A 12669-nucleotide genomic window follows, 5' to 3' on the forward strand; every position below is an offset into this window, starting at 1 on the left:
CCCCCAAATGACAGTGGAGAATAAACAAGGTTATCAATTCATATCTTTGCCACCACACTCTCATTAGGCACCAAATAGTCCTCTCAAAAATAAGTGCTTTTAAGAAGATACTAACAATGGAGTTTTCTACAGAATAAGAATTTCTAACCTAGGGTTGTCTCAGCATTTTTTCCTGTTCCATATGCCATACACAATTGCTTAAATAGGAAACAGCCTCAAAAACTCTCCCTCTTTATTTCTCTGTGAATCCATAGCATTTTAGGATTGTTATGCAAAAGCTATATTCAGAGTCTTTTTCAAGTACAGTACATAAATTTCTCAGAAGAAGTCGTTCTCTTTTAAGTGCCTCTTTAACTCCATAAGGAATAATCCTTATCCAGTCAGTCAGTTGTGGTCAAGAAGCAAAGCAGTATTGTTTGCAGTTGTGAATCTTAACACTGACTCTCCTGGTCCAAATCCACAGCCACTACTCCCGGATCTTCAACCTAACTTTCAATGGAAAATGTTTTAAGTCAACACATCTGTCTTCACAGATAGAGTGTACCTTAGTATATACAGTTAATACAGTCAATACAGAGTGCATGGCCCCTAAGGGAAGAGAGGAGGGATGTGCAGAGGGAATGGAAAATCCTTAAGAAACATTAAAATTTGTCCTCAGTGTTGCCTTCCTCTCACTGGGCAAGGGCTGAGAACACCAGAAAAGCTGCATTAATAAAACTGCATAGAGTCTACATTGCACAAAGTGCTTTGATAGTTATAGCATGACCCTCTTCCTACTTTACCTTTTCAACACCTCTTGCAAGGTTTGTTTTCAAAAAGACATTACAAGTTGGCAAGCTTCTGCTTACAAAAATCAAATACTTCCCCTTTCACCTCTATTAGGCTCATCACATTCCTGAGCTTTATTTCTACCAAATAAATCAAATGAAGGCAACTCAACACTCGAAAGTCAACAAAGGACAACATTCCAGTGTGGTTCAGGCAGTGAAAGAAAAATGTTTCTGCAAATACACGTAATTGAAGACCATTTGTAGCTGTTGATGATTTGTAAAAATATTTCCAAGGTTCTTTCAACAAAGATTTCAATTCAAGGAAGATCACAAAGAGGAATGATGGCAGAGTCTTGACTGTGCCTTTGTGTGTGTTGTATCTGCTCCACTTTTTCAAGGGACTGTGGCTGCTGTTGCCTGGATGTAGAATTCCTTTGCCCTCAAATCATTGCACATACAATGCACAATAAAGAATAAAATGTTGTGTTTATGTCACACCTCTTCCAAGAGGTTTGAAGCGCCAAATGTGACCCCATGAATCCTCACAACACCCCTGCGAGGTAGGTAGGTGGAGAGTATTGTTATCCCCACTTTACAGGTAGGGGAAATGAGGCACACAAGAATTAAGGGACTTGCCCAAAATCACACAGCCAGTCACTGGCAGGGGCTTAGAATAAAACTTATACTGATTAGCACCTAGCACAGTGCTTTGCACATAGTAGGTGTTCACTGAATATCTATGGATTTTATTTGATTTATAGCTCAACATACAATACACACACATAAAATACAAGCAGCCACCAAAGAACATTCATCTCCTACATTTCTTCTGATGACATCTCTCCTTACTTCAAACCCTGATGGATGAAGGATGTTCAAGAATTCATCTTGCAGCTAAGCCCTAAGGTTGAAGAGGATCAACATAAACAATCTGAGGAAAACCCACTCTTGCACCTGGTCTACCTCACAATATTAGTTTTCTAATGAAAACAAAAATGGATTTCAGGAACCATGCTGACTTTTTTTTTTCTTTTTTTTTTTTTGCCTGTTTGTTTTAAATGGAGCCACATGAATGGTTCTGTGTTTTGTTTATACAAAAAAGAAATAAGGCTGCTATAGTCCAGTTAGCTTGTGAGAACTGTGCCAAGCACGAAGATCTCCCAGCTCGGATGGATTTCTACCTGGGACACTGGACCATCCCCAGGGAGTGGCAGCTCCAGCAGAAGAGGGCCAGCGAGGCTGAAAGTCACTTGCACTGTTCATGGTCTGTACAGTCATCCATGTCGACGTCAGAATCAAAGAGCGAGTGTCCGGTGAAATCCGTGTCTGGGGTTCTGGAAAAACTGTTCTCTGCTCCCTCATCTTCGAAGGTCTCTGTCCTTGAGTAAAAGCTGAAATCCAGCAGGGGTGTGTGGGTTTTGCTGCCTTCGCTGCTCTCCTCGGACTCATAGATGGTGTTGTCATCGTCATGGTGCCACTCTGGCCAGAATTTCCTCCTTATCCTCTCACAGTACATGGCAAGGTTGATCAACTCGCCTGCAGTGTGGTAAAGACAGCAAGGATTAGTTCTCAAAGGCAATACCTTACCCGCCACTGGCGTTCTGGGGAACTTGGTGGAATGAAGCACAGCAGACATTAACAATGATTTTCCACAGAGGTACTGTCAAAATATTCAGATTTTTAAGATGAGTGGGAAAAGCTAAATTCGGTGAGCAGGCTGGATGAAATTTAGGAGTGAGTCCTACGGTAATGAGAAGTTGCAGAGGGTAGGTAGTTTATCTGAAATGGTAGCTAAACTAACATCATTTGGCTTTGTGAAGCATTTTATTATTTTATGTTTGCATATCAAGAGAACTAGTGCTTTGACTGGTTCATATTCAAGTTAATTGATAGTCCATGAAAATACACCATCAGTTGGATTAAGTCAGCCAAAAGCAATGCATTTCACAAATACTTGTAGTGTTATTACAGGCTACTAGGCACTATGCCAAGTGGTTAACAAATGTTATGTTAAGATGGAAAATTTGCTCTAAATAATCCATAAAATGGATAACTCAGAATTGTCTTTATTGATAAGTATACCTACAACCACATTCAGTAAAAGATATTTTCTAAATTTTTTAAAATTCCACAGCAGCACCCATGACTGGGTTCACAGTCAATGACTGGACTACCCTTTTTCCACGTGAATCAAAGGAACACTTCGGTTAAGTCCCTAAAATCACCCAGGCATTTGTTTGAAACATTATTTGGCTTTCATTCCTAATTTCAAATGAAAAACAAAGGAAAAGGGTGAGTTTTTGCCTTTAATCCACCAGATGGCAACATTGCTTATAAATATATAATTTGTCACTCTCTCATAGGACTTTATAGCCATAAAAATATTCTTTAGATGTTTATTTTTCAAGTTATATAAACATTCACTTATTACGTAGGTAATCCATGCTTTATCGCAGAAAATTAGAAAATATAGGTAAGCAAAGAATAAAATTACCAATAATCCTATTTTCCATAATAATATGTTCATTTGCATTCTTCCAGAATTTAACATATTTATGTATACATTTGCATATATTTACATTTGCTGTATAACATTTACTACATACTCTGTTTCCTATCCTACCTTTTCCCACTGAACAAACATATAATGAAAATCTTTCGATTTTACACTATCATCACCTTGATACTTGCATCGTAAGTATTTCATTATACAGATAGATGTACCACAGTTTGATTTTGTTTTTGCCAATCCCCTATCACTGGACATCTAGGTTGTTTCTGTATAAATAATTTTGTTAATTGTAGTCTATACCTCCTCTTTTATTTTCTATCAAAAAATAATATATTCTCATTTTGGAAAATTAGAGTTCTGTAAATACAAAGTATGAAGAAGAAAACAGAAAAAGAGCTATGATCTCATCAATCCAAGATAACCACAATTAACATTGTGGTGTCATTTCTTTCAGTACTTTTTACTTTTTATTTATTGTCATTATTATTGCCTATTACCTACTGTAAAATTAATGCAAACATTTTCTCATGTCATTAAAGTTTTTCAAAACTTGACTGTTGTCTATGGCCATGCCACCCTGAACAAGCTCGATCCTGTCTGATCTCAGAAGCTAACTAAGCAGGGTCAGGCCTGGTTAGTACTTGGAAGGGAGACCATCTAGAAAGACCAGGTACTATAAGCATAAAAAAGTAAAAAATAAGGGGTTGTAAGCTGACAGGGTCCTTGCAATCTGTGAGGTCAACTAAGGGTTGACTCACCTAAAAAAGAAAAAAATTTGATTGTTGTTTTGCTTAAATAAGCACATCCCCTAAAAAACACAATAAAGCAAATCCTCCTGCTTCGTGGATCCTATAAACCAATGTTCTTGTATTAGTTCCTGGTCACCATTTTCAAGGTCTTCTCAGATCATAAGAGCTCAACTCACACTATGTAATAGTCCATTCTGATTGCTCCCTACTCAAGATTTTTATGTATACACTAAGGAACAAGAAGCAGGGAAGCCAACAGCATTGCCCCCTTTGGGAAGATGTATGTAAAACATTCACTCATTTTCTCCCTCAGAGAAGCAGTCATGAAACACCTCACCAGGCATGCTGCCAGTCACAGGTAACCAAGAATTGGATAAAGATGTGGAAGCAGCAGCAAGCAAGAGGTAGAGAAGACATCAATGATGAATGATGGATACTTCACAAGAGGCCCTGGGGACAGCCCTGTTTGCCTTACTCAGGTCCACTCCCTACAAGGGGCTCCCTAGGAGCTGCTAGAAAGTCAGGATCTATTCACAAGATTCAAAGGATCTATACCACCTATGACTCTCTCCATTTCTTTAGTGGTTGTTCTTTTTACAGCCTGTTTTTTCACCTTTTCTTCAGTAGAGCTGCCCCCTTTATGACTGTATGACATTAACACCAATTCAGTGTGCAGTGATAAAAATTAATAATAGCAAACACGTATATAGTTCTTACTGTGTACGAGGCACTGTTTGAAGTGCTTTATTCATGATGAATTCATGGTAACTCCATTAGTCCTTGCAAAAATTCTATATGAGACAGGAAATATTATCACCCCCATTGTAATGGGAAAACTGCAACAGAGAGGTTAATTAACTTGCCAAAGTTCAAGTTCCAGATAGTGTCAGAGCCAGGATTCAAACACAAGTAGTCTCCATGCCCTTCACCACGACTCTACCCCGCCTCTCTACTGCTGAGCTGACAGCCTGGCTTGGGAATTAATAGCTTTGCATCATCTGTCACAGAATATTTTTCTGTAATTCTTTCTGGGGTCTCAAAGAATTATGAGAGAACAGATGTCACCCCTCAAAGATAATGAGTTGTCATGAAAGACGTGATCATTCTATTATGCAGTCAAGGAAGGGTTTGGTTTGTTAAGCAAGGAATGGGAGTTCACACACCCATCCTCACACCCTGCCCCTGATAAAAAGAGTGAAATGAAGAATGAAAATCTGTTATTGAGCTCTACCTTTATCTGACTTTGCTAATCCTTCCTGTGCCTAGATTAGGGGACCCACTCAACATGCTATCAGCCAAAAAAATAGAAAAAAGTTGGAAGTAGAATCAGGTTGTATAGTGTGTGTGTGTGTGTGTGTGTGTGTGTGTGTGTGTAAAACAGAGACAGAGAGACAAAGAGACACAGAGACAGAGGCCTGTTAACATAAATGCCTATATTGAAGATGTAAACTTTGTGAAATAATAGAAAAACTGCATTTTTCAAACTGTACTCAACAACTGGATAATAATTTCATTCCATCTGGTAAAAATTAAAGTCTGATAACATCCAATGTGGAGGGGCAGGCAGGGACTGTACTAATGGCTAGTAGAAGTACTGCTATACACTTTTTTTGGAAAGTAATATGATGTTATCTATTAAAATTTTAAATGTACATATCAGACCACTTTCAGTACTTTATTCTACTAAAAGCATCAGCATATAAAGAAATATGTATGTGGATGCAGAATTATATGTCAATTAAAAAGGAAAGAAAAACAGCCTGAATGCCCATCAATAGGGATTGATTTAATAAATTATGATGTATCAATTCTATAGATATTGCTGTTAAAAAGACATGATAGTCTAGTAAATGCAAAAAGCAAGTTATAAAGTAATTTCATTGTTTAGTTTAAAAATTATAAAAACAAACAAAAACAACTATATATATGTATATAAATTTGTACATAAAAAAGGCTTCACTCCAAATCCTTAATATTGGCTATTGCATTGGTAGGGTATGGGACATGAATAAGGGAGAGGTCTTAAATCTTTAAAAATAAGCCTGTATTATTCAACTTATTGTGACATCATGTACTACTTTCTTAATTTAAAAAAAAAAAACAATAAAATAAACTAGTAAAATACTGAGTGATTAGAAATAATCTCAGACAACTTGAGAGGACATTTATTGGAAAGCCGAATGGCCCTCTACCCAGAGGACACTCCCAGACAGAATACAGAACTTGTCTCTTGAAGTTCCCCATCACTCTTTGAAAAAAGTGGTTGGTTTTATTTTCCCATTTCACTCCAACTTCTCTAATATTCAAAAATGTTCTATATAATACACCGGAAACATTGTCAACCAGACCCAGAACCCATGACTCAGTTTCTCCCAGCTGCCAATCATGCATGACAGGAACGTGAACGAGCAAGAAGCCTGCCAGGATCTCCCAGCACCACCAGCTCAGCCCTTAGTCGTTAACCTGCAAGTATCTGGAAACCATGGGACAGCACATGCACACTCATTTGGTCTACAAATATTCACTTGGCAACTCCCTGTTCCAGACCTGTGCAAGGTGCTAGCTGTGCCCTTGGTTACTCCCTTCAGCATTCTGTCATACAGGCAGGGAGGGCACTAAACTTTCTCAGGAAAGTTATTAGCAAATTTGAATGCTGTAATCGGGATCTCCCTTCCCATCATCTCCTTGAAACTAAAGGACATTATAGATGTCAAAATACAAAGACCCACAAAGGTCATTTGAGCCAGCCCTTTGCTGAGACGTGACTGTTTCCACAACCACCTCTTCTAGAATACTTCTGGATAAAGAACATAAGAGTGTGGGGGTGAGGATATACTTGTGTCTATCAAGGATATCCGGCATTTTATTCACCTTTTAATCTATCAAATAATAAGCAAAAAGGACACACAACTATAATACATAATGGTTGGTAAAAGAATTACTGATCAAGGTTTTTCTTAGAACACAGAAGAATGTGTTTCTTTCAAATTCAGAAAAAGTGTTCGGTTCTGTGGTTTTGATACAGCTCTATAGGGCAAACAGATGTGTTGCAGAAACCATTCCCTTTTATTGCTTCAATTTCACTTCTCTAGGCTCTGCAATTCTCTATGTCTGTTTGAAGAGTATCCAAATCCACACACAATTCTCTAATAAGGATACTCTGATCAAAATACCAAATGTGACTCCTTTTGAGTGTTGCTGATAATAAAACTGAGATTCTTTTTTGACTGAAAAAATGGCAATCAAAACAAATTATACTCAACCTTAACTGAGGAAGAAAATTTGAGGGGCTTTCAGATGCTCATGAAAATATAAACTACTACAGTCTTTCTAAAAAGCAATTTAGTCGTACAGGCCAAGAGCTTATACTCTTTGCAATAGTAAATTCCCTCCTCCCCAAAACAGAAATTTACCTTAAAGAAATAACTAGCAATGGACAGGAATTTGTGTTTATACAATACTCATTATAGTTTATCAGTAAAAATTATTTGAAACAATCCACGAATTCAGAAAAAGATTAATCACTTAAATTACAATGTAGCTATAGGATAGGACATTATACAACTTCTATATTGTTTTGAAGAGTATTTAATGACAAGAGAAATAGCAATAATACATTGTTAATTTAAAAACTTCAGGTTATTACTGTATCAACAGCATGTCCCAATTTTTAAAAATATATACATGCATGGACTTGATAAAAGATGAGGATACATACCACAGTAGTTCTCTGTGGGTGATGGAGTCACAAGTTATTTTTTATTTTTTTAACTTTTCTATCTTTTCCAGATTTTTCTCTAGTAAGGAAATACTACTTTGTATATCTATAGATAGAAATATGTAAATAAACACATATTTTAAGAATTGCTGAATATTCATAAGTCTATTCTACTACTCACCTAAATTAAGGAAAAGTTCTCACTATCCTAGATGTTTCCAAAAGTAGCTTGTGTGGCTAGATATTGTAAATAATATCTAGAACCAAAAAGCTAATATTTATACAGATACACTCACACATGTAACTGTTCCAAAGCGAAGGCAGAAAATTGCTGGAACCAAATCATTCATATTCCTGGGTTTGAGCCATTTCTAAATTATCTAGATTCTTGGTTGTTTCTGAGTCTCTTTTCCCTTGTTATTTCTTAGGAAAGTCTCCATCACAGAAAAAAACAAAGGGAGAGAAAAAAACTGAGTTCAACTTAGTAGTGTGCCTGCATATTAGTGGCTCTGATCAAAAGGTCTGGAAGGGGCTCGGAACTAATGACCACAATGAGATTTAGAGACTCTCTTTGCACTTTAATGATTCATGCTACATCAGTCCCCTGGGAGAGCTGGAAGCTACTATCTTGTTTTAAGAATCAAAGTACATGCAACTGTATGCCAGGAGTCCCCTGCAGATGATGATGTCAGACTCCTCTATGTCTAGGGATGGGACTCAAAAATCAATCCTCCAAAAAGGCTGATCATTTCTTTTAAAAAATCACTAAATGTCTCAAGTCCTTCCAGCAAGTAATAGAGGAAAGGGCCAAGTCATAAATAAATTAACAAAAGATGCTTCGTTTCTGCACGAAGAGGTACTATAGAATCTGAGGGTTCTACTGATGATGAATACCTAAATGCTAAGTAACAGATGACCTCATTAAATGAGTGTATATGTATATGCACAGGATATGTGTGTGTATAAGTGTGTGTGTGAACATATTTGCATAGAAGTGAAAGTGTATGTGTACAAGTGAGTGTGTATACGGTGTTTGTAAAGAAGTATTTAAGTAGATGCGGGTTGTGTGCCTGTGGGTATATAAGGGTGGTACAGGAGGGAAATGGAGGGAGTAGAAATTAACAGCAAGAGAGAGTAAATATAAAACACACTCCTAAATGAACTAAAAGGAATCAATATATTTTAGACCACCATGGAAAATCTGATTAAAATAAAGGGAAACTAATACTTTAAATGCTATAAACATCCCCAATATAATAACGAATTTAATTTAGGTAAGTTCCAACACATCACAAGACAAGGAACATCTCCATGTTGATCATTTAGGAAAAGTAAATATCAATCCATACTTTCCCTAAATCTAATCAGCTGAAATCTAGGAAGATATTGAATCAATGCCTAATCCATTCCAGCCCAGTCTGGTAATGTATCTGGAGGCCCAGCCTGACCAATGGAAAGATCTAGAAAGTGACTTTTGCCTGGTCTAAAATTCTGGGCATGCACAAAAGTGTGTACACACACACACACATGGAGCTACAGCCTTCACTAACCAACCTCACCACCTGTAATCACTACACATGACTGACTGCTCACCTGCCTCAGTTTCATGTACAATTCTGCCTTGCTTGGTTCCTCCCATCCTTCCAGCCATCCAACATTAATTAAAAGCATTCTATATGCTATTCACTGGTGATTTCATCTACCACCAGCCTTCTCAGCTGGGGCATAAACACCTTGATTAACTCTTGTCAATCTCCTTCCCCAAACCCAAACATTAAACCTTTATCTACACATCTCCAGCCCCCAGGCACTTGCTTAGGAGCTGCTTCAAACTGGAGATGAATCCATTTTCTACCCACCAATGCAGAAGAAGCCTCTCCCAGAGGCACAGCTGCTTTGTATAAACCACCACTCAGCTCCACCACAAACATGCACATGCACACACATGTACATACACACCAAGACCTGGTCCCCTGACATCAACCCAAATCCAACTGGCTTTCCCTGCTCCCTTGTCAACATGAATTTTACCCGTGGGTACGACCACCACCCCCCCTCCACATGTATATTCATCCTCTAGCTCTGGTCTCATTCATTTCCACTTCTACCCATCCAGTCCAGAATTATAATTCTGATAGGCTAAATGGCCAAGATCACTCAACCAAGAAAGGAGATTATTTTCATTGGTCAAAATGTACATATAATATTAAAAATAATACTTACAAAGCACTTGTTGACATTTATTTTCCCACAATCTTGAACTTTCCAGTTCTACTACTATCTGTGTATGATCTACAGACACCCTACTAAAATGGGAGCAAGGAGTGCTTGGAACCAAATAATACATTATACCTACATGTAAAATATCTAAGACCAGGTAAAACAAATAGAGCACCTGAGATGGGCAGTGAGTCCATCAGACCCACCCCACTGTGGCTGAAGCAACACCGGATACAACAGAAAGTAGTGAACCACCACTGACCAAAGGCAAGTAAGCAAGATCAACAAAACAAAAAGGGCGCTAGGTGAAATTCCAGCCCCATTTCAGCAATACGTGTTAAGCCCACAATGTAAGGAGCTGGAAGAGAAGCTCTGGTGTAGGACATGGCAGGATTTGCATCAGCTTTGCTGAGAATATCAGCTGACCAAGATGCAGGTGAGAAGCCCAGTCTCTCCTCTGCCTGTGTATATCCTGGGAAAAGAAAACTGACCCTGACTCCGGACACCACAGTCTGGTGTCTCCATAAAGCACAGTCAAGCTCACAAGCATCAGCTTAGAATTCTCCATTGTGTTACCCCTCTCCTTTGCCCTCCCAGCAACTCAAATCTGAAGAGGTTCACAGGGCTTACCTTTAATCAGCCGTTCAGGTCTCGTCCCAGGTAAGGTCCACATTGCCTGTGCCAAGTGTCCAAAGACAGTGGCGTCGAGAGTAGAAAGCTTGGGCCCCATGATGTACTTCTTATCCCCTGCAGTGGAGGGAACAGAGAGGTCACTGGGCTGGCCTGTGCTGCCCCATGCAGTTACAATGGCATTCAGTACACTCATGTTATATGCTCATTTTACCATGCATCAAAAGCTTTACAGAGTCAAAATGCACACACCTCCTTTTCTTTAGAAAAATTAGAAACAAAAGTAAAACAAAAACAATTCTGTGATATATCAAACCATACAATAGCAAAGCAAAGAAGTATCTTAGAACATATCAAGATCAGCAGATAAAGGAGCAGGTTCATGGAAAAAAGGGACAACCATTCACCCACAGACCTCTGGAGGCACCTCCTCATTGCTAATTCCAGTAATTAAAGCTTGAAAAGCTTGAGAACATCTAGAAGTTTGCTTAAACACCTCAAAAATAACCCAACAAGCACACCCAACCTCAGCACTTACTTTATTAAATTAATGCATTTATTCAGGAAAAACAAGAAGCCTAAACTACTTCAGAAGTTTAGAGGCAAGGTCTTCCACATTGCCCCCATGGTTTTGGCAAGGTTCTCACCTCCAACACCAGCTTCCACAGGAAATACTACGTCAAGAGCAGCTCTACAATTACAGGCCCAGCACTAGGATCAAGTTCCCATATAAGGATGTTTCACACGCTGCTCCCACATCTCTTTTCCACTAATACTGATCCAGTTCAGGCCCTGTCACTTGGATGATCCCATCTGACTTATATTAATATTGTCCCAAATTTGTCTCCTGGGCTACTGTCAAGTACTGTAGCATATAACTGCAACGCAAAGGAATTGATCCACCTAGTTCACATCCTGGCACTTACTGTGGGAGCTTGGTCATTACTTAACCTCTCAAAGCCTCAGTTTTCCCATCTGGAAAATGGAAATGATATCGACAGTGCCCACTTCGCAGGGCTATCATTAGGATTAAATGGCATGATGCATGTAAAGCACGTAGCACCGTATCTGGGTAACTTGATAAACATTAGCTCTCTTGATAGTTGCTCTGATTCTCCAGTCCATTCCACTCCCCAGAATTTAAGTCTCTAAGATACTCTTTCGTCACATCACTCCCTTCCACAAATACCTTCAATGGTTTATGAAATGGGTTATGAAATAAAGTCCAAACTTGGAATTCAAGGCTCATTTATACTCTGCCTCCAACCATGCTCTAGCTCTATCCCTCATTCTTCCCTTACTGTAGTAAAACTGGGGAACACCCCCCCATTCCCCAGCACACTTTATGTTTCCCATTGCTACACCTTCATTCATGCTGTGCTCATCCCTTTCCCTGCCCACCAAAATCTCTATGTGCTCCCCACTTCTCTCCATATGATAAATCCTATTCACCCTTTGAGGTCCAGCCCAAGCCTCCTTTCAAAGCTTTCTCTGTCCACTCTACCTGGTGGCGACAGGAGCTTTTAGTTCAGACAGCCCATGTTCAAATCTCACTTTTACACATAGAATATTATAGGACTTAATGACCTTAATGCCAATTAACCTCAATTTCTTGAAACATAAAATGAGAAGAATCACTAGTTGTTTAGAAAAATAACTGAGGTGGCTTGAGGAGAGCACAGGGCAGATAGCTCCTGTCTCTTCTCACCCAGGTCTCTCGAGTGGCAGTTTTTTCCATACTGTTCTCGATATTGGTTCTTTTTCATTTATTCATCTTATCTTTCCAACAAAATTACAAGCTCTTTGAAAGTAAGGGTAATTTCTTATTTTTATTTAACATACTCTAATACAGTGTTTACTACATGCCAGGCATGGTTCTACATGCTGTACTTTACAAATATCTACCCATTTCACTGTTCTTGAGTGACAAGCTAAGAAAATTAAATATCTGATGACAATGCATAGGCCATCCAGGTGGGGGAATGGCTGGAGGTGAGAATGTGAGCTAAGAGACCAATGAAATGAAGCTGGAGGTTGATGGAGATGTTCATGAACCCTACAGTGATAATC

General features: G+C 38.7%; 1 protein-coding gene across 4 annotated transcripts in view; it reads right to left on the reverse strand.

Annotated features, from left to right (window-relative positions):
* Nucleotides 1–878: 878 nt before the first annotated feature.
* Nucleotides 879–12669, reverse strand: part of FAXC (failed axon connections homolog, metaxin like GST domain containing) — a 59335-nt gene continuing 47544 nt past the window's right edge. For 2 of the 4 annotated variants that reach the window (XM_016151981.2, XM_036220223.1), the window contains exons 6-7: nucleotides 10600–10716; nucleotides 1503–2306 (exon numbers count right to left, since the gene is read on the reverse strand). In XM_016151981.2, the coding sequence (XP_016007467.1) occupies nucleotides 2017–2306; nucleotides 10600–10716 (407 nt within the window). In that variant the 3' untranslated portion in view covers nucleotides 1503–2016. Of the gene's footprint in view, nucleotides 2307–10599; nucleotides 10717–12669 lie in introns of all 4 variants that reach the window. The other 2 variants (XM_016151980.2, XM_016151982.2) reach the window with 2 other exon arrangements.

This window comes from Rousettus aegyptiacus, unplaced genomic scaffold (genome assembly GCF_014176215.1).
Source record: "Rousettus aegyptiacus isolate mRouAeg1 unplaced genomic scaffold, mRouAeg1.p scaffold_m13_p_1, whole genome shotgun sequence".
Classification (NCBI taxonomy): domain Eukaryota; kingdom Metazoa; phylum Chordata; class Mammalia; order Chiroptera; family Pteropodidae; genus Rousettus; species Rousettus aegyptiacus.